The 22,846-nt window shown below is 42.5% G+C and overlaps 1 protein-coding gene across 4 annotated transcripts in view; it reads left to right on the forward strand.

Moving 5' to 3' along the window:
* The first annotated feature begins 999 nt into the window (after positions 1-999).
* MTA3 (metastasis associated 1 family member 3) overlaps positions 1,000-22,846 on the forward strand; it is a 264,399-nt gene continuing 242,552 nt past the window's right edge. For 2 of the 4 annotated variants that reach the window (XM_048843022.2, XM_075127130.1), the window contains exons 1-3: positions 1,003-1,421; positions 6,069-6,136; positions 9,204-9,297. In XM_048843022.2, the coding sequence (XP_048698979.2) occupies positions 1,394-1,421; positions 6,069-6,136; positions 9,204-9,297 (190 nt within the window). In that variant the 5' untranslated portion in view covers positions 1,003-1,393. Of the gene's footprint in view, positions 1,422-6,068; positions 6,137-9,203; positions 9,298-22,846 lie in introns of all 4 variants that reach the window. The other 2 variants (XM_048843021.2, XM_075127129.1) reach the window with 2 other exon arrangements.

A 22,846-nucleotide genomic window follows, 5' to 3' on the forward strand; every position in this document is an offset into this window, starting at 1 on the left:
AGGTACAGCATGGAACTAAGACCCTAAACAAGATGTGGAGAAAAACAGCACAGAATGCATTATTATGTAAAGTAATTAAATTCATGTTAAGTAGAAACTATGATCCAGTGGGACAAAGAACCAGGAAGCTCTAATTAACTCCTAACTCTGCTGCTGCCAGAGCTTGACCAAATCACTTAAACAAAACTATGACCGGTTATCTGTAAATGAGTATAGCAATAATTGGCATAATAGTTATAAAAATGGGTGCAACAAAGATGGTATTTGAAATGTTTGCAAAGTTGTTGGGAAATCATATAAAAGCTGCAAAGTATAATTCCTTTAGGATAAACAGCATTATTGATTAGATCAGTTTTGCAATTCAACATTTTGATGGAAATACAGTGAGAGAACACCAACTTTCATTGGAAAGTACTATAATTGTATCTAAAACAAGGGACAATTGAAGTGTAACACAATTATCTCAAAGGAAATGCTGGATTTAAATCCTTCAGGGGGTAACATACATACCCTTTGTGTACACAAATGCACACATGCTACAGATGCACAAACTCAGACATCTAGGCAGACAAGCTCGTAGATACCCATACATGAGCACACACAAAAGAATATACACTCAGTCATATACACTGACCCATGTTGATGCACAGCTTCACCCCCCCTGCACAATTGTCATGCACAGACACACATTCGAGTGCATCCGTGTACAGGTGCACAGTGTGCTTGTGCATTGGACAATCACTGTCCTGCTGTCACACGTCTACACTCACCTGTGCTGCTCTGCGACTCACCTAGACTCCCACCCACCTAGCCACAGACCCCTCCATGCTTATGCCCACACCGCCACCCCTGGCACATTCCGACCCAGAAACACACTCAGTCATAGCCTCTTGCTCTGCTATTGCATATGCTAATGCACTCACCCTCAACATACAATGCACTTCCTGCACCCAGCCCTCCCATGTACCAGGGCATCACTGCCTCCACGCACCAATGCACTCCTGCCCCCAATGCCCCCCCCATGCCAAGGCCCCCCCAAGCCAACGGACTCCGTCCTCGCTTGTCCTTTTGGGGCCAGAACCACGAGGGAAACTTTTAACCCCTCCTCCCCCGATGCGCAGCGGGACACGGCGCTGGTGCAGCGTCCGCCCGGGCAGGGCCCTCCGTGCGCTGGCGCCGCTCGCGTCCCCACACGGGCAACCCAGGAGGGCTGCGGGCCCGGCGGCGCTTTAACCCTTGGCCTGCCGCGCCCCGCGCCGGGCAGCTCCGGGGAGGGCCGCGGCGGCTGGGGTGCGGTGCCCGAGGCGGGGCGGGGCGGGGGGGCAGAGCGAGCCGCTCCCTCCCGGCCCGGCCCGGCCCAGGCGGCAGGAGGAGCAGGGCGCGGAGCGCAGACATGGCGGCCAACATGTACCGAGTGGGAGGTATGTGGGGTCCGGGGAGCGCCGGGCCCGGGGGCGCGCGCTGTGCGCAGCGTGCGGGGGGGGGAGGGAGCCTGGCGCACACCCCAGCCCCCCACGCCCGGCCCAGGCGCCCCACGCCCTCGGGGGGCCCCCAGCGGGGCCCGGGGAGGTGAAGGAGTCCGCCCGCCCTGGAAAGGAGGGAGCCCAGCCCTCGGCCTGCGCAGGGGGGGGAAATGGGCTCAGCCTCCCGCCCCCGAGCGGGACAGGGGCGGCAGCACCCCGCGAGGGGAGGTGGGGAGCATCCCCTGCCCCCCGGGGGAAGAGGAGCCGCGGGCCCCTTCACTGGGGGAGGGGAAAGGGCAGGGCAGTGCCCCCAAAGGTCAAGGGGAGCGGGCTCAGTAGGCTGCGCACAAGGCGCTCACCTGTTGCCTGCAGCCGGCCACCACCAGGGGATGCAACAGGGGCAGCATCTCCCCAAAGATCAGGGGAGATGGCCTCCCACGAGGACAGGGAAGGAGGCCACTTCTCCCGCCCCAGCATGTGCTAAACCTATCCAGTAGCAGCCCCCGAGGGGACTAGTCTCCCCAGCCAGGAAGGAGGAAAGGGCCAGGCTCAAACCAACATTGCCCAGGCCTGATGGGAGTGGGCAACCTGTGTCCATCCAGAGGCTTCTGCAGCACACAAACGTCTCACCTTGTTTATTGTTGCCTAGTGTCTTGGGCTACCTGTAAGGAACAGTTTCCATACACCCTCTCCCATCCCCCCCCCCCCCATCCCCAACATTGCCCAGGCCTGATGGGAGTGGGCAACATGTGTCCATCCAGAGGCTTCTGCAGCACACAAACGTCTCACCTTGTTTATTGTTGCCTAGTGTCTTGGGCTACCTGTAAGGAACAGTTTCCATACACCCTCTCCCATCCCCCCCCCCCCCCGTCCCCAAGTCAAGTTGGGCAGTTGTTATCTTGCCACCCATCAGCTTGGCTCCTGTGGGAGCTGCTGTGTTGGGTGCAGGGTGCATTGGCACAGGGGGAATGGAGGCCAGTTAAAAACAAGCAACAACAGTTTTCCACTCCCCCACAGTAAAATGCCTCATGCAACGTTTACACTCATGTGATGGTGCCAAAGGAAAAGCTGAAGTTAGCTTTTCCATACCATCTCACTGTTCAGTAGCATTCCTCTCCCAATCACTCCCCAAACCAGCATCCTACAATGCATATCAGGGAAAAAGACAAAGGACAAAGACTGGACAGGGCCTGTGTGTGTCCTGGTTTTGTCAAATCCTATGCTAACAAGGTCTAAATTAAAGATAGTAAAAGTGATGAAGGTGAGATCAGTTCCATTCCTGTCTGTCCCTCTCAAGGGGTCAACTGCACAAATACAGTGTAGGAAATAACTGCTTAGGAAGGAGTATGGCAGAAAAGGATCTGGGGGTTATAGTGGATAACAATGTGGTACAGTTGCAAAAAAAAACCAAACCATATAACCAAACATTGTTATAGGATGTATTAGCAGGAGTGTTATAGGTGAGATGAGTAATTCTTCCTCTCTGCTGAGCACTGATAAGCAGGGTGACCGTATTTTCCCAAAGGAAAAACGGGCCACCCCCAGGCCAGCCTGAGGCATCCCTGCCACCCTACCCCTGCCTCCCTCTCACCCACAGGGGGCTGGACTGAGTTCAGGGAGGATGGCCCAAGCCCCCCTGCAGCCCACCCACATCTGCTATCTCCCCACACATGCGATAGTTCCTGTGAGCCCTGCTACCTCTGCCTGCCCATGCGTGGAGCTGCCTGATGCCTCCCTCTGCCCCTTGCACATGGGGCAGGATGGCTGGCCTGAGCTGATCACCTTAGCCCTCACTCCAGCACAGGGCTGCAGTTGCCACTGGTCCCCTTCTCTCCCCCCCCCCCCCCCCCACGTTCCTCCACACCCCATTAGGGGTCCTACCCCACTTTTGGCAAAATTGTGCCTCTCCCCCCCCCCATTTGCTCTTGCTAACAGATGATCGAGAGCAAGTGTCCAATTTTGTCAAAAAAGTTGGGACGGCTGGGACAGGGCCTAAAAGAAGGGACTGTCCCAACCAAAAAGGGACATACGGTCACCCTTCTGATAAGACCTCAACTGTAGTACTGTGTCCAGTTCTGGGCACCACACTTTGGGAAAGATGTGGATGAATTGCAGAAAGACCAGAGGAGAGCAACAAAAATGATTAAAGGTTTAGAAAACATGAGCTATCAGGAAAGCTTGAAAAAACTGATTTTTTTTGGTCTGGAGAAGAGAAGACAGGGGGAGGTATGTGTAAAGAGTTGTTATAAAGAGAATGAGGATACATTTTTCTCCTTATGCACTGAGGACAGAACAAGTAGTAATGGGCTTAAATTACAGCTAAGGAGATTTAGAAATTGCAGGAGCGTGTGGAATCTCAATCATTTGATGTTTTTCAGAACAGCGTTAAACAAACATCTGTCAGAGATGGGCTAGATAATATTTAGTCCTGCCTCAGTGCAGCTCTCTTCCCTGGATGACCTCTTGAGATCTCTTTCCATCTTACATTTCTATGATTCTGTGATGTAGTTATAGCAACAAGCCCTCTTTCTCCAAGAGGGAATTTAGGTCTTGAGCCCATACACCCTTACTCATGTGAGTAATTCTCACAAGAGACATGAAGTCTGGGCAAGGATTTGCCCGGTCTGGCCCCTGCTGCTTAGATTTTGGATTCTCAACCTGGGAATTCTTAGGGGAAGATGAAGAAGTTTCAGGAGGTAGCAACCACCCTCATTACTAAATGAGAAGGGGTCCCAGAATGGTTTTCTACTGTAACATGGCATCACGGTATGAGAAAAGTTGAGAACCACTAGCTTAGACTTGCTAAATGATCCCTTCTCCCACTACATATGGCACACAATGATTACATATATATTTTTGATCTATTAACCATACATTCTTTTTCAAACTCCCATCTCCCCCCCCCCCCCTTTATTGAAGCAGATATAAGATTTTTGGGCAGGTTAATCCCTGTACATTCACTATTTTTCCATGCATTAATTCTACCATGTTTCCATAGTGGTAAATTCAGACATTAGTGCAGGATACAAAGATACTGTAGCAAGGCGATGACTCACTAGTGCAGTACTTCCTGCTGGTCATCTGGGAATTAGTTCTTTCCAGCCTCAGAGTGCCCTCTGCAGGCCAGTGCCTCACCTGCCACTGGCCCCCTATGTCCCTCCCAGGCCCCAGTGCCCCTTTACCTTGGGGTCCTGCCCCCTGGCAGTGCACCCACACTCTGGGTCTTCCCTCCCAGGGGAACACCCAACCCTCTATCCCCTCCTTACTTCAGTGGCTACTGCCAGTCACCATCTAGCCCCCACTCACTGGGGCAGACTGCAGTCTGTAAACCACTCATCATCAGCAAAGGGGTTGGACCAGCTGCCTCTGCCTATTCCCAGGCTACACCTCACTAGCCTCAGTACCTTTCCTGGCCTTTAGCAAGGCCTGTAGCCTGAGGGTTTTCCAGACTAGAGCGCCTCTTGGCCCTTCCCCACACCAGGTACCCTTCCTAGCTCCCAGGCAACTAGGTCTAGCTCTCTCCACAGATAGAGAGAGATTTTCCTGAGCACCTGGCTCACAGCCCTTTTATAGGGCCAGCAGTGGCCTGATTGGGGCATGGCCCCAGCTGTGGCAGTTTCCCCAATGAGCCTAGCTTTTTTTTTCAGCCCCAGCCCTCTCTAAGGGCTGGGTTTTAACCTCTTCTGAGCCAGAGCAGTGTGACCACCCTGCTACAGATACATTCAAATATAAATGCAAAGTATTATTTGAATTTTGTGGAGCATCGTCTATGAGACTCTCCAAGAAAAAGTAGGTTTTGAGAGACTGAATTGAGGGAAACGTTACTTTTGTTCATCATTATGGGTGATATATAAACTTTTGGCCATGAGAAGCTGAAGAGTCTTCCTTGTCCCTTTTGAAAATATTTTTGTAACAATGAAACTAGCTGTCATATTCAAGTACAGAAGAATCTCGCTCATGAACATTAGTGACTGGGAGATTTATTGCCAATTACTGTGTTTTGCAAATTATTTACTGAACTGGGGTGTCAGCAAAAGCAAGTATGAGGCATCACAAAAGTACTTTGTTCATTTATCTGGACTACTGTACTTATTAATACTTCCAAATTTGCTAGTAAATGTCAAGTAGCATATTTTATAAAAATAACGATGTCTCAGTAATACAAAACCTCACCATACAGCACACCGAGGTTAAATCGTTTGCTGAGAGGTTGTGGGAGACTGCCAGTTTTTAAAGCAGATTTATAAAGTACGTGGATTAGTAAGTGCATTGTAGGCTTTGATCCTGCAAAGATTTATTCACATACTTAACTTTACAGTCATTGGGAATATTCATAGTGTGTAATGTTAAACATGTATCTTTGCAGAATCAGGGCCTTAATGAGGTTCTATTTAGTTAATCCCAAGAGTTATGAGATAATTGGTTGAAAACTCAACAAATATTCAAAATGTTGTAATAACCGAGATATGCATCTGGCAGTGAATATGACTGAAGCACCTGCTTTTTATAAGCCTCTAGAGTTAGGGGAATTGTGCATTGACAAAAACAACATTCTACAAATACTGCTTTTGAAATAATTAAATATCTTTCTGCCTTTTGTTACAGATTATGTTTATTTTGAAAACTCCTCAAGCAATCCATATCTGATCAGGCGAATAGAAGAACTTAACAAGGTACATGAATATGTAAAATTCCTATACACTACTTGATAAAACGTGATGTAACGCCCAGACAAGTGCAAATGTGTAATTTTTCTTAAAACCCAAGTAGTATTTTCCCAGCTCTTGTATGATTTCCATAAACACGATTTCTGAATGCTGTGATGTTTTGGAGATTTGCGTGTACCTCATACAAAGATATTACTTGTTGAAATATTGCTATGTGATTTCTTATAATTCTGCATTACATGGAAAAACAGCCAGTACATCGTGATCAGGAAGATTCTGCTTTTTAAAATTCTAAAACCAAACCTTCCACAAGGGTGTGGGCTTGCATGCTCAGGAGATTGGTAATGGCATGGATTATTTCACCTTTCTGATGATCTAGTCCAGGATGGTAGTGACCATAAGTTCTTATCATTTATTGTGTGTTCAGTGGCATATGAGAAATGATTTGGGATTCTCAGACAGTTCCCAGTGGATAGATGTCCAGATAATAAAAACTGCAACCCCACTGAAGTTATTTACACCCTTTGTTGGCAGTCTTTGAATAGGCACCAGAGATTTGAATGGCCATGGAGACTCAACTCTCTACCTTCATCCTTAGGGAAAGTTTTCCTGTGACAGGATTGAGGCTGTTTGAGGTGGGAGTATGGGGCAGCATGAAGGCCTGTCGTGAAGTCTCATGTTACAGAGACTATGTTACTTTTATAAAACATTCTGCAGTTTATTTACTAGTGTGCTATAAAGAACTATTATCAATACTTATAAGTAAATTTCTCATATCAAAATAAATGATGAAAGTATATTTTGTGGTGTAAAAATCTTAATTTAAAAAAAAATTTTGTAATTCACAAAATTGGTAATCTGCAAGGGGTCTTCCTCTGTATTCATTTTTAGAGCTATCTGAGACCACTGCCACTCAGCTAATACTTGCACCTCACAAATTTTATAATCAGTTTGGACTTCTATTGGAATACAGTATGTTTGATTTACTGTAAATGAAGTGATGCCAATAATGTTCTAAATGTAATGTTTATTACCTTTAAACTGGATTGCCATAATGTAATCTTGTTGGTGGGATGTAGGACACAGTCATTTATTGATTTTTGAAACAGAGTGGTTTCTAGCATTTAGTCCAGATTCCTAATGGGGAAGTATGTATCTTTCGTGTGTTAAGGGCATCTATTAAGAAGAAAGAAAACTGAAAAAAACAGGTTTTTATTTTGTTAATTAGACATTATACACACTTATCTTTTAAAAAAAACAAAACTAAAACATGGCAAAACTCTCAACTCTCACATTAATCTATTTTAAAGAGAGTCTGTAAACGGTTTGGAACACACTGCTTATTTTTAATATACATAGTGAACTATTGCACTAGATTTTGACTCTTATTCCCATAGCATGAAAACATGGGGTATGAACAACGGGCTCATGATTTTGTATAGTTGAAGTTGTTCATGGGTGATGGTGGTCACACAAAAAATTACTGGCATGTCTTTTACAAGATTATGACTACATATGAGCATTGTTGACCATGAATGAGGCTGCGCTCTGTAGGACCTCTTTTTTGTTCACTGCAGAAATTGTGAATGAGACAGGAGGATGAGACAGTGAATAGTGTATAGGGAATAAGACAGAAGGATGCAGGAAGAGAGAGATGAGAAAAATTCTTTAAGTGTTAGCAGAATATTGTCAGTCTCATGCTAAGGAGCTAAGCCCCAATAGTGAGAATCCTGCAAGATGATATCCTCAAAGGGGAATTGTAAGGTAAGTAATTTTTCCATCTAGTTAGCTGAAGTAAGCGAATTTGTCAAATAGACTTTAGTGGGTTATATTGAACATAGTTTAAATGAAATTGCCATAGTAATTTGAAATGCACAGTTGCTTACAAAAAAGGAATTAAAAAGAAATGTTAAATAATCTTTTAATATTTATAGGTTACATTAAAATGATATTGTTATTGGTCCTGTGACAAAATAATACTGTGGGTAATTTTTTGCAGTCAGTATAAATGCTCTGATGAAGTGACCTATAGTTAGTATGGGCTTGCTCCTGGAAACCCTTACTTATGTGAGTAATCACATTGACTTCATCCGTTGAAGTGAGCTGTAGCTCACGAAAGCTTATGCTCAAATAAATTTGTTAGTCTCTGTCATAAATATAAAGGGGAGGGTAAACCCCTTTAAAATCCCCTCTGGCCAGAGGAAAAATCCTCTCACCTGTAAAGGGTTAAGAAGCTAAAGGTAACCTTGCTGGCACATGACCAATGAGGAGACAAGATACTTTCAAAAGCTGGGAGGAGGGAGAGAAACAAAGGGTCTGGGTCTGTCTGTATACTGCTTTTGCCAGGGACAGAACAGGAATGGAGTCTTAGAACTTTTAGTAAGTAATCTAGCTAGATATGTGTTAGATTATGATTTCTTTAAATGGCTGAGAAAAGAACTGTGCTGAACAGAATGACTATCCCTGTCTGTGTGTCTTTTTTGTATCTTAAGGTTTTGCCTAGAGGGATTTTCTATGTTTTGAATCTAATTACCCTGTAAAGTATCTACCATCCTGATTTTACAGAGGTGATTCCTTTACTTCTATTAAAAGTCTTCTTCTCAGATCCAAGGGTTTGGATCTGTGGTCACCTATGCAAATTGGTGAGGATTTTTAGCAAACCTTCTCCAGGAAGTGAGATGCAAGGGTTGGGAGGATTTTGGGGGGGAAAGACATGTCCAAACTATGTTTCCTAGTAAACCTAGTTAAAGTTTAGTGGTGGCAGTGGAAATTCCAAGGGCAAAGGGTAAAATTAATTTGTACCTTGGGGAAGTTTTAACCTAAGGTGGTAAAAGTAAGCTTAGTTTTTCATGCAGGTCCCCACATCTATACCCTACAGTTCAGAGTGGGGGAGGAACCTTGACCGTCTCTAAGGTGCCACAAGTACTCCTTTTCTTTTTATTGACTTTATTGTGACTGCTTGTGTGATTTAGAACTGTTCATGTGAGTAAAGGCTGGAGGATTGGGTACATACGATTCTAACAGCTCAGAGTGAGGACAGACCCTGACTTGACTAATTTATTTTATTTTCTAGACTGCTAATGGCAATGTGGAAGCAAAAGTTGTGTGCTTTTACAGACGACGAGACATTTCCAACAGCCTTGTAATGCTTGCAGATAAACATGCTAGTAAGTTGATTGTATGTTGTTTTTGATTTTTAACATTAATTGCACATATTTAAAATTGCAGTTACTATGTTGGCCATAGGAATGTTTGTTTTCCTTTTAGGTGTGAATTAATATGATTTGTGCAGTCACTGTCCATCTAGGCAGACCCCATAACCTATACAGAGCAACTTGCAGGATAAAGAGCTTTGCAGGATGCCTCATTTGTTAGTTAACTGGTCATGATGCAGTAAGTCAAAATAGAAACATTTGCTAGCTATACCTGGTCAAACATCTGCATGATGTATTCACTCTTATGCATTTGAATGGTGGTATTCTTCATAAGTTTCAATGACCTAAAGAAAATAATCTTAAACTGATTTAACATTTTCATTCAAACAATATTTTTTGTTTTTGGTCCAGAAAATATATTTGTATTTTCTTTTTACCTCAAAAATAAAGAGTAGGAGTCAAATTTATCCCAGGTATAACTCCACTGACGCTGAGAAACTTTCATAAGAGATTAATTGGATCCATTGGCTCTTGTGTCATGGCCAAATTATTTTTGTGGATAAGGCACAAACATAAATGTATAGCTGGCATAACTACTTAGTGGCATGTTGGCTGGAGTAACTGTGTTGCAAATGACTGTGAAAATTGTGCATGGACATGAAACATTTCCTCATCTGTAGAATGGCATTTACATATGCAATTGGGATAAGTGTAGGTGTCCAGCTAGTAAAATACTAATAAGTGTTCATCTTACTGTGCTTTCAGAAAAACAAAATAATTGTGGTAGAAATGAGAGGTGCTTTTTGAATGCACACCTGCTGTTCCTTGTAGTTGCTATTCACTCGTCTCTCAATATTATCCTTTGCCCTAATTTCTTGCAGCAAAAGTGTAATTTTTAAGAAAGAGAAAAATCGTAATGAAAGCATTTCAGATTGGGGGACTGTCTGAGAAATTGATTATTTGTAAAACATGACATTACCCTTGTAAGTATACCATGGTGAAATTTTCAAAATGGCCTAAGTGAATTAGAAAGATGAGCAGGATTTGGCTCCTGGGTTTTTCTGCTCTAGTTAAGTTGAGGAGCTATGTTAATCACAAACCTTGATTTTCAGGCTTGGATATGACATTTGAAATTGCATTGTATTGCAAAATGCAGTGTGTCACTTTTTAGAGCAAGCACAAATAGCTTAAATTTGTAATTTAACATATTTCTCATTGTACCCCAGTAAAACAATTCAAGCTCTTTAAAACACCATTCTGTGAATATCAAAATATTTTACTTCAATCAAAAATGTCCAGACAAAACATTAATGGTTTCCAAATTGAAATTTTTTGCAACTTTGGAAATTTTATATTTCAACCTTTCTTCCAGACTTGGGAAAAAAATGAAAGGGGACAGAAATTCTGATTTTTTTTCACTCAGCGATACCTTTGGGTTTCTTCACTCTTTTTTGCTGGTAGAATCCTGTAAACATAAGATCTGGTTGAAATTTTTCAGGTGAATTGTTTTTTTTCTCTACAGATAGACTTTTCTATTTTTTTTTTTTTAAAAAAAAGCATGTGTAGGATGTAAATAACTGACTAATAAGTTTTTTGGGTTTTGTGATTTTTAAAAAAAAAAAAAATTATTAACATTTTTTATGGGAATTGCTAACATTTTTCTCTTGAATCCGCCCCCCACCTGTTTAACAGAAAGTTCCAGTAACTTTTGATCAAAACATTTAAAATTTTGAAAAAATGGATCCATTTTGAACACCACAAAATGGAAACAATTTCAAAATGTTTGTGAAATTAAAAATAAAAAAAACCCAGGTCTAAGACACATTGGAGAACAGAATTTATAATTTCTTTAAAACAATAATCCTTGAAAGAAAATTTCAGGACACACATGCTAATTAAAAAGTGCTTTATTAGATAACTGACATTTTTGCAATTAAACAATATTAGGTTGGCACTGTCCCCTTAAGTCTGAAACACTTGAAAATGGTCTGAAGGGAGGGAATTGAATTTCCTGTCTGTTTCCTTGTATTTCTGTTGGAAGTGAATTAACATGGCATTTTTATTTGTCCACCAGCATCATGGATGATGTCAATTTAGCTTTGGGAATAGTTTTATTAGCTAACTACGATGGCAGAGCTAGAGGGGAAAGCTCTCAATGCTATTACATGGATTATTGAAAAAAATACTGTTTTTTTTTCCCTTAATTTCTGGTATTTAAAAAAAATCCACATAGAATCTAATATGATATTCTCCATTCTGCCAGAATATACAGTAGCAGCTTAAGGTGTTGTTTACACAAACATGTAGTTTGCAGCAAACTAGGGTATAAATCTACCCCACAGTAGCCTGCCATGCACTAATTGTCCATGTGGACCCTGTGTTTTAAAGTGGAGTAGATCAACGGATATGAAGGAGCTGTTAGTGTATGTCAGCAGGGTCCATGGGAAAGTTAATGTGCAGCAGTGCTGGGTAGAGTCACACCTCAGTTTGCTGCAAACTAAAGGCTTGAGTAGACAATCCTTAAGACTGTATCACTTTTGAGTCTGAACTGCTTTGCATAGTAAGTACCTTGTAAAGTTGTATTGTCAAAGTTGACTTGTTAAGAATTTAATTGATGTTAAAAACACTTCATTTTTGTGTCCTAATCTATCAGCAGTTTAGAACGAGGGTTGCAACACAGATAAAATCCATGCTGGGCAACTTTCCAACAATGAACCTTGTATGCTTGTTTTTTTTGCAGAAGCATTCTTATCACACTATTCTGTCTTTCTATTGGAGTGTTAGTGTTGTGAGCAGGCAGGGTATAGAGAGTAAGATTTATTCTAAATGTCAATTGTTCAGAGAATACGATCCACATATATTTCAATACTCCATTGCAAGAAAGGCACAAACGCTGTCCATCTGCAATGGATGTTTGGCATTGTAATAATAAAAAAGACATGAACCATAACAAACCGTCTAGGTTAAGACCAAAGTCTAAAAAAATTTGGTGCCTAAATTTAGGCTCCTGAGACCATATGTAAGCCCTTAAGTAAAATGGCCTGATTTTTCAAAAATGGTAAGCATCTGGCCCCTCTTAATGAGTACAGTAATCGGTGAAATGATCTTGGGTTTTATACATTTCACTGTGCCTAGTTCTGTCCTTTTCAGTTTTCAGTGGAGTTAAGGCAGGGTCCAATGAAGAACATGGGGAGAGAGAGGAAATAAAACAAGCAAGGAGACAGAAAACAGAAGTGGATGAGCAACAAACAAAGAGGAAGGGGAGTGGCCGAAACACACACACAGCTTACTAGAGAGGGAGAAGCAGACAAAATGGAGGATAAATGACAAAAGGAGGGAAAAGCATGTCCCCCCCATATTAGCAGTTTGGTGTTGTGGGTTGAAAGAAATTGCTACTCCTCATTATTTAGGAGGAAACAGGTGCTTAACATTTAGCAAACCTGTAGGACCAACCAAGAATTATATGAAAGTTGTGGGCTGAAATCCTAATTCCAAGGGATGGGTTTACACCAGGATTATGCTTTTGGGTGCAAAGGAGAGGGCTCATTTTTGAAGCCTAGTAAGATGGTCTGAATAGGTTTAGTGGGTGTCTGATAAAACTGTGCCAATCTCTACAGTCTCTTATCCTTTTACCTTCTTTCTTTCCCAAGGAGCTGCTGTTGCAGTACTGTAACTGTTCATGCTCTGCTGTTGTAATGCTTCAAACAGCTCTTGTCTTTTTGACCTGCTAGTCAGAATATTAAAAAGTTCCACAATCAGAGACCTTTGCCTTCCACTTCACTGAGTTTGTCATCAGCCTGATGTGCTCAATCTCTGACTGAATGTCCAAAATTGTTCTGAAAGTGGGTTTTTTTTTTAATGTGGTGATGGGGCCAAATACTACATTTAGTTTTTGTTGTTAACACTTTAGTTTTGAAGATTTCACCCTGTTTTTTATTAATATCTCTTTATTGAATTTTGATACTTGGTGATTATGCCTTACATTGGTGCTCTAGGATTTAAGTACCCAGCCCCTTTGAAAATTAAACTAAGGCATAATAGTTTTGGTAACTGGAGAGATCAGCAGTGGGACAGAAAAGGGTTTAGAAAAGACAAAATCTTTAGTCTATCTCGGCTTTCTTTGTCTTTTTAATGCCATGTAAATTTTTTTTGAGTTAGCCTGTTATGTTTGTTTATTCCAAGTTTTACCTGCTTTTTACGACTTTTTTCAAGTGATGCATTATAACAGACTTCAGCTTTTAACAGCTCTTGATCATTCAAGTTTCATGTGCTGCTTTAGTGGATGATGATATAAAACATTGAGTCTCTCCTGCAATGTTGAGAAGAGGGAATTGTGGGAACAAAAAGGAGAAATTACTGTTTAGTGTTGGGAATTTGGGTTCTCCACTCAGCTCTGACACTGACTGATGCTGTGATCATAGGCAAGTCATGTATTCTCTCTGTGCCTAGGTTTTTCCATCTGTAGAATGTTGACAATACTTACTGACCTTACATGGATGTTGTGGAGAATAATTATCATTTGTAAAGTGCTTTGAGATCCTTTAATGAAAGGTGTATATACTAGATGTGTGAAGTGAGATGCTGAGGTTATTAATTTATATGGCAATATTCAGAATGCTGTAGCAGCTCTGCTTTTGAATTCTGGGAGTAAACCAAAAGCTATGTGGTATACTAGTATGCATCTCATTTGCTTTACGGTGCACTTTTACTACTTCTAGCATCTCTTACCTTTATTTAAGGATGGGTTTTCTTTTTTTGAGGTTATTTTGAATATTACCATTGTACATTAGATACATGATGGTTGCCAAATGTTCCAGATACATCTAACAGAAATGCAGCTGCTAATAGTTAACTATTTCAAAGGTCCAATATACTGGAGCAGCAGTAGCTGGTGGAATAGAAGCTTACCAGCAAAGAGGTTAGCAGGATAAGTATGGTGTATTTTTAAAAAAATATTTAATTATAAGACAAATTGTGTGTTGATACTCCCTGTAGCTACACAAGGCTGAAGATGGGTTCCTTTCACACTTCTCACCAAACTGTTGAGTAGCTCATTATTACTACTACTAAAGTTTCTTAACGCCCATTTATTGAGAGACAAGTGAGACTATTTTCTACTGCATCTCAAAACTTTGAAGAACGTGACTTGGCAAGTTGAGTGTATATTTTTTCAAAAGTATATGAAAGAAAAATGAATCGGAGACAGAGGCAGGTTTATATCTTCAGACTGTGTTTAAAAAACAACCTTCAACAACCCCTGCCTCTTAAACCCCCACAAAGAAAGATGCAGAACACATCACATACAGGACTTTAACCTAGCACCCTTAAATACCTAAATCTTTTCTTTGTTTCTAGTTCAGTATTTTAATGCCCATCTGACACAATTTGATTCAGCATAATTCAAAATATGAACAAGCCACAAAAGGAAATAGATTTTTTTATTCTGTTCCTCTGGCCAGATAATACAGCCAAAGACTTGATTGGGGGTCCTCTTAGAGATACTTGTGAGCTTAAAATAATTTCTTAGAGATATTTGTGAGCCTAAAACAGTGTGGTATCAGAAGGGGTCATAATATCTTATCTTATCTTTGGTCTCTAAGTATCCTAATTATTTTTGTTTGTTAGAAAAGTCCATAATTTTTAGTTGAGGGACTCTTTACTGCTTCATTTAAAGCATGTAACAATATCTTTGAACCAGCAGTTTTTTATGAAGCCTAAAAGTTGATTCCTTTGTCTAATTAGCTCCCCTGAGGAAACCCTCTATTATTGTTTCAATAGCTAATAGTTTAGTTACAGAGGCCTTTGTGAGTGACTGAAAACGTAAAAGGGAAATATCCATTCTTGCATGACCTATAATCCATTTTAGCCATTTTGTTGTTCTTAGATATCAAACCAGGAGGAAAGAATGAACATAATAATTCAGAAGTTGATTTTTTTTATACCCGAAGAATACTTGTATTGTTGCATCCTCAGTGCAATCTGCAGGAGTTTATCAGGGATCATGTATGACAGTTAATGCCATTTTATTCATAGCAGAGTAGAAAATGATACACTATCATCTAGGATGTCTGGAGACATTCAACGCTTTCAATTCAGATATTCTTTCATAAGAAATAAAGCCTAGTAGGGTTGCTAGTTAAGCAGACCGTTCTTTGAGCAAAAGATGATCTCCTTTCAAAAACCAAAACCTTTCAAATGTTGTTCAGATTCTAATGGACAAAAACCCTAACAACACAGGCGTAGGATAATGCAACCAATTCACCCCTTTGATAATGACATCAAAGTGTCTTAGCCAATTAATTTATTGGTCATCAGAGTGTGTTCCGTAAGCATGCAGTGGCTGTTTCAACTTCACTAATAGAGCATGATCTCCTCCTTTCCTAGAATCAAGAAAATATAAATCCATGATTGTTATCCTGTGACTATGTACCATTCCTCTGGGAGTAAGGGGGGCAGGATGGTGGGTAGGTCAGAAAGCGCTATAGCTCCACACTGGGATGGCAAGAGTTAACAGAAGTGACAGGAAGCAGCTGGAGCCTGTCAATCTTCTGGGGACATTTATGAGGAAAAGGAAGTCAGAGGGTGCTGGGAGTGGGTGAGCAGTCCTGTGTGTCCCGAGCACAGCAGAGGTTTGCTTCTGACCAAGGAGATGCCACCAACCTGATTTCAAGTCTACTATAAGTTTAAGGCTGTTTGCTTGCAGCTTGCCTGTTTTTTTATTTTTTATTATTATTGTTCTGCTCTGAGGATAAAAGAGCAAAGGGCTGTGTTTGTGCCCTGCCCTCTTCCCTTTGGAAAAAGGGAAGATTTCCAAAGGACTATGGGTGTAGGAAAACTAACAAAGAACTTACTGTCTTTTCCATTGGCTTTGAAAAGGCAGGAGAAGGAAGTCTTGAAGCCAGGAATGTTTGGGAGAATTAAATGCAATGGCTGGCTGGGCTGAAACTGGGATTCCAGAAAGTAGGGAGGATTGGGGACCCTGTCTCTCCCCATGCTCTTCCATGTACAAATCCCGTATGGCATCCATCAGCACTAAATGGGTTTTGTACAACATCCGTGTGGAAAACCTCATCAGCACTAGTAACATTATTTACCCAAAGCTGCTTTATATGTTTTCCTGGTTTCATATATCCTGGAGTCCCTGATGTGGATGACTGTTCCTGCAGGAGACCAGTTACCCTGAAATTAGCCATGGTGAAAATTGGAAGGATCCTATGATCTAGAAGGGGTTCTATGCCAATTTCAAATTGTTGTTGTTGTTAGGCCTGATGAGGTTTAGTGCTGTATTACTTGAGCAATGACTCTTTATGGTCCGTAGGGAAAAGTATGCTGCTGTTTTCTGGAGCTGAAGAACACAGCTGTACTCTGCTTTCTTTTAGAGAATGGCTTCAGCTGTCATTTGCAGGAGAGGGAAGCAAAGCATCTCATTTCCCAAACCTTCTGGAAAAGAGCACCGTGTCCAAAATCCTGGCTTTATGTGATGAAGCAGGATTTTTTTGTAATAATTTTATGAATCCTATTTGTGCCTCAGTGTCCCCTATGTGCTGCATTGTTACCCAGTGCGTGGAAGGGGACTGCTTTTAGGGCAGGCCTGGACACAGAGATGTGGGGTGTGCCTAGCTGTGTCTGGGCCTTAGTCTCCATATCAATGGAGTATCTGAGAAGACAATGGGAAATCCATTCACCAGGATGTTGACACCTAGCAACTGATGAGGTAGAGGGATATGGACTTCTCAGCCTGTCATAAATGTAAAGGGAAGGGTAAACCCCTTTAAAATCCCTCCTGGCCAGAGGAAAAATACTCTCACCTGTAAAGGGTTAAGAAGCTAAAGGTAACCTTGCTGGCTCCTGACCAAAATGACCAATGAGGAGACAAGATACTTTCAAAAGCTGGGAGGAGGGAGAGAAACAAAGGGTCTGTGTCTTTTGGTATGCTGCTTTGCCAGGGATAGAACAGGAATGGAGTCTTAGAACTTTTAGTAAGTAATCTAGCTAGGTATGCATTAGATTATGATTTCTTTAAATGGCTGAGAAAAGAATTGTGCTGAATAGAATGACTATTTCTGTCTGTGCGTCTTTTTTGTAACTTAAGGTTTTGCCTAGAGGGATTCTCTGTTTTGAATCTAATTACCCTGTAAGGTACCTACCATCCTGATTTTACAGGGGTGATTCCTTTACTCCTATTTACTTCTATTTCTATTAAGTCTTCTTGTAAGAGAACTGAATGCTTTTTCATTGTTCTCAGATCCAAGGGTTTGGGTCTGTGGTCACCTATGCAAATTGGTGAGGATTTTTACCAAACCTTTCCCAGGAAGTGGGGTGCAAGGGTTGGGAGGATTTTGGGGGGAAAGACGTTTTCCAGTAAACCCAGTTAGAGTTTGGTGGTGGCAGTGGTTATTCCAAGGACAAAGGATAAAATTAATTTGTACCTTGGGGAAGTTTTAACCTAAGGTGGTAAAAGTAAGCTTAGGAGGTTTTCATGCAGGTCCCCACATCTATACCCTAGAGTTCAGAGTGGGGGAGGAACCTTGACACAGCCTCTCCTTAGGAAAGCTGAACAACAATCCCAACTCAAGAGCAAAGGACTGAAGAGGTATGAGTTGGGGGTTAGGAGCTGGCTGCTGGAAGGTGTCGGTGCTGTCACCTGGAGTCTAAGCAAGGAGGCCAGATTGGAAGAGCTTGAGCCAAGAGGTTCACTGCAGCTCGGCTGGGCTTTGGGCTAACCAGAGTGGACTATGCTTGAACCTTCAGTTCCCTATACTACCCCAAGGAATTCCTATGCTGCGCTCCAGTTAACAAATATACTCTAGTGTTTTGGCAACACTGAGTGAGTTTCTCTGCAATTACTGGGTGAGGTGCATTACTTCCTGACGAGTGTACTCCATCAGGAGTCTGGCTCAATTGGATTTGCTGAATTGAGCTCATGGTGTGAAGTAGGAGTGCAGAAGGCCCAGCGGTCCATGTAATGAGGCCAAGTGGCTTACCCTGGAGGAAGAGTGAGACCCCTCGGGGGTCTGGCACCATGAAGGGGTTCCTGCTAGAGACTTCTCCAAAGCCGAGTGTGTAGCCCATAATCGTGTGGATCTGTGACGTCTTGTAGCAAAGGGGAAGCTTATGCCAAGGCTCCCAGTTATCCTCTCTAAGGGTGCTTTGGGGGATCATAGAAATAGTGTGTTTTGCTCAGTTTGTTTTTATTCAGGAATGGATGTACTGCTGTATTTCCTCTGGGAGTAGAGCAATAAAGAAACAGTAATAAGGAGCTTCTGCTCTTGACATAATGAGTCTTCCTTTTGTGAATGACATTGTATAATTACTAGTTCACTGTAGTGTGTGTGTGTGATTAACCAGATTACTGTCAGCTCTAAGTACTTTCTGGAATTATTACCTGCAATGGACAAACAGTAAATTTGTTTGGTGGAGAATTTCTTATTGATATGTTATTGTGATTGTTAATGTTCTTTTAAATGGAATAAATGGGTTCTAATCTATAGGTCATATCTTCTAAGGGACCTCTGCTCTATTTCCAAATTTGCATGCATGAAATTGTGTACCTGGACTTTTGTGGACCAACTTTTAGGTGCCTAGGATTTCACACATACAAAAATAGTGGCTGTATTCAGTGCATTTGTACAATTTTGTTTGTATACCTACATCTGAACGTTTGCATGTGAAGAATCCTAGATGCCCTGTATTGAACACGAACGAACACACACACACACACACGGAGTTTTAGGCACATAGATTGGGAGATTGCGTCTTTACTATGCAAAATCTTATAATATTTAAACACAGTACCACCAAATGGATACTTATTAAATTTCGCTTTTAAAAAAACAACCACCTTAGATGGTTTCTTGACTGTCAGGCTGACTGTATCCAGCTGGATGTGTTAAGCAAAGGTTGCAGAAAATTAATTTCTTTAGCTCACTTTTAAGAGATCAGTGATCTTAGAAGTTAGTAGAAAGCTTACTAAAGTTCAGCTGCTTCCTTTAATAACTTAAATTCCCAGTCAAGCAAGCAGGGATCAGATTGGGAAACTAAAATGTGGTGGTACTCTTCTGATCTCTGCCCATGTGAGACATTAGATTGAGATGCCATTCACAGTAGATTGTGCAGATGTAAAAAATATTGTTGTGCAGGTTTCTAAGCCCTGGCTTAATGGGGTTTGAATATACCCATGGGCTCTGATAGGCTTCATGGGCTTGGCTCCTTCTTGATTAGGGAAAATAAGTGGGGGCAGCTTTCAAATTCTCCCCCAATATCCTCCGAATCAGACACCACTTGCAGTAAATTGTGCAGATCTGTGATCTTCCCTCTCCTTTCTTACACAATCACTGAAATAATATTAAGGTCAGCATAGTTAACTGTCTTCACTGAGATGAAGGTGGTAGTTCACAGCTGTGAACTATTTTCCAGGCACTCTGCAGACTCTCAAAGGGTATGTCTGCATAGCAAAAGCTGTGCATAGGCTAGCCTACTCAAATGATCTTGAATCCAGATAGTGCTGGAAACAGTAGCAGTGAAGACTATGCAATGTGGGCTTCAGAGTGGGCTAGCCAGCAGTATGTGTACCCAGGGTCCAGGCTGGGATTTGGGTTCGTAGAACCTGTCTCTGCATTAATTACTCTTGATTCTCATTTTTGAGGTTTACTTCAACCATAACAGGTGGAGACTGACTTAGAGCTGAATTTCTGGAGAACAAAAATAAGTTTCAGAGAGTTGCCGCTGCACAGCAGCTGAGTCTGAATCCTGCTGGCAAGTGATTCTGCATGTGGGATCCCTGCTCCGTTCAGAACCATTTGCCAGACTGTGGCCTAAATCATTATATCATATATGTAGGGATGTGTGCTTTTACTAAGAAATGGCAAAACTAAACTGAGACTTCATCTATTATGACATAGTCAATTATTGGTGATTTGTATTTTCTACTGTTAGGGCTTGTCTGCATGAAAGATTTTTGTACCAACGTAGCAACACTGAGGTAGTAATTACACCCAATGCAGCCTCCTAATATAGTTGTGATTGTGATGGGGGGCCCCCAGGGTACAACCTAGACTGTGGGATCGTTGAGCCCTTTTCCCCACCAACCTGAGGTATCCCTCTCTCACACTGTGATGCCCTGTCAAGCCACAAACCTCTGGCAGGTACTGCACTTACACAGACATCCACAGGCAGGGACACACCCCACTGAGTTACATTAATGCTTTCCCCAGCCGCTCATGAATCAATAATAGGATCCAGCCAACTTCCCCCACCAGTTCACCAGTCTTGCACCCCAGAACTGTACTGTCTTGCACTGGTCAGAAGCCTGGATAGAAGGTAGATTTTAAGTGGTTATAAGTAGGAGGCATGGAAATCAGAATTGGTTACTTTAGAAACAAAAATAAATTTGCAGTCTGAGTTCTACAAACTAGACAGGATTTGAATCAAGCAATGTTTCAACCTGACAAATGGTATGATCAGGTCACAGATCCTCAATACACAGGCTGGAACTTTCCAGTCCTGGACCACTCTCTCCCAGTTCAAAGTCTTTGTCCTCCAGCGTCCAGACTGTTTCCGGTGTTGAGTTGTGGGACAAGTGAGGCCAAAAATGGTGATGTCACTTCCTCGCTTTTATAGTTTCTTCCAGCTTGCTGGAAGGACTTTTTGCTGTGATGTGGGGGTCCGCCCCATTGGTCAAGCAGTCTCCATTGTCTACATGTTCTCTCTGGGGGCTTGGCTACACTTGTGAGTTAGTGCAATAAAGGAGCCCCAGGCGCACTAGCTCACTACCCGTCCACACTGGCAGGGCACGTAGAGCGCTCTGACTCTGCGGCTACAGCGCTGCTGGTACTCCACCTCGCCGAGTGGAATAACGTTTGCTGCGCCCTTGCTGGAGCGCCACGGCACCAGTGTGAATGAGGTGTTGCTTTATTGTGCCCTGCTCAGCCTCTGGAAACTTCCCATAATCCCCTTAAGTCAAGTGGCCACTCTTGTCATTGTTTGGAATCGGCTGTAGGAATGTGGAAATGCCCTTTGAAAGCTCCGTTTCTGACAGCCGGCTGCTTATCTGCCCCGAGACAAAGCAAACTATTAGTGTGGAATGCTGTGTATGAGAGAGAAAGGTGCGGGGGGGGGGTGAGGTGGGTTTGCTGCAGTCTGAACTTACAAGACAACATGCTGACATGGTCTCAGCTCCCCCAAAACCCACTCTCTCTCCCCTCACATACACACAACACACTCCCTGTCGCACTCCACCCTACCCCCCCCCCCCATTTGAAAAGCATATTGCAGCCACTTGCATGCTGGGATAGCTGCCCATAATGCACTGCTCCCAATGCCACTGCAAGTGCCGCAAATGTGACCATGCCAGTGTGCTTGAAGCTGTCAGTATGGACAGACTGCAGCGCTTTCCCTACTGCACTCTACGAAGGCTGGTTTAACTCAAATCACTCTACATCTGCAAGTGTAGCCATGCCCTGAGAAGTCTCCATTGTATACGGTTACTAGGATAGTGGATTCTTTCCTTGATGGGTGTTAATGAACCATTAACTGCTGTTTGGCTACTCCATTGTTGTATCTGAAAGGCTGGTTGTAGGTGTGTGATGGGGCCCCTGGGGTGTCACTGGGATTTTGGGACCACTGAGCCCTCTGTCCCACCAGCCAGGGGTATCCCTCCCTCTCAGTGATGCTGTGTCAAGCCACAAACCTCTGGCTGGTTCCATACTTACACAGACCTCCACAGGCAGGGACACACCCAACTAAGTTACAATGAATGCTTTCCCTGCCACTCACGAACTAACAATAGGTTTCAGCCAGTTCCCCCCAGATCGCCCGGTTTGATTATAAATGGTAGGCAGAAAAGGTCAGAGATAGTTACCAAAGAAAATAAAAGGTAAGCGCCCAGTCTAAATCTTATTACACTAGGCAATATTTGGGTCAAGCAGTTTTTCTCACTCCACTGGATGTTGCAGGTAGTAGGTAACACAGCTTCCCTGTTAGGCCTGGGACCAGTCTCTCTCTTCAGTTCAGGTCTTTGTCTTCCCAGTGTTCTTGTTGCTTCTGCATAGGTGGGGAAGGAGAAAGGCAAAGTGGTAATGTCACTTCCCCTCTTTTATAGTTTCTTCTATCTTGCTGGAAAGATCTATGCTCGTGACATGGGGGTCTGCCCGCATTGGTCAAGCAGCCTCCATTGTCTACATGCTCTCTCTGAGAAGTCTCTTGTTATGGTCTTTGGGAGTGTGGATTCCCTTTAATGTGCCATCAGCCCATCTGGCTACTCCATTGTTGTACCTGAAAGGCTGGTTGTGGGTGTTCCTGACCTCACAACATATTTCAGTAATGAACACACAGCAAAATTTCATAACTTCACATACAATGATAGCACATACAATCCAACAGGATATTAATGTTCAACGGATCAAGACTTTTAAAATAATACCTCACAAGCCGTACTTTGTACAAAACACATCAATTATATGACAGTGGTGAATATGGGGGTTCCAGGGTACTGCTTTGAGGTACAGTGTCAGAGTAATACACTAGTGTAAAGGATGGCTTTCACTATTTGAAAAAGTGAAGA

The sequence above is a fragment of the Caretta caretta genome, chromosome 3, assembly GCF_965140235.1.
Source record: "Caretta caretta isolate rCarCar2 chromosome 3, rCarCar1.hap1, whole genome shotgun sequence".
NCBI classification, from domain to species: Eukaryota; Metazoa; Chordata; order Testudines; family Cheloniidae; genus Caretta; species Caretta caretta.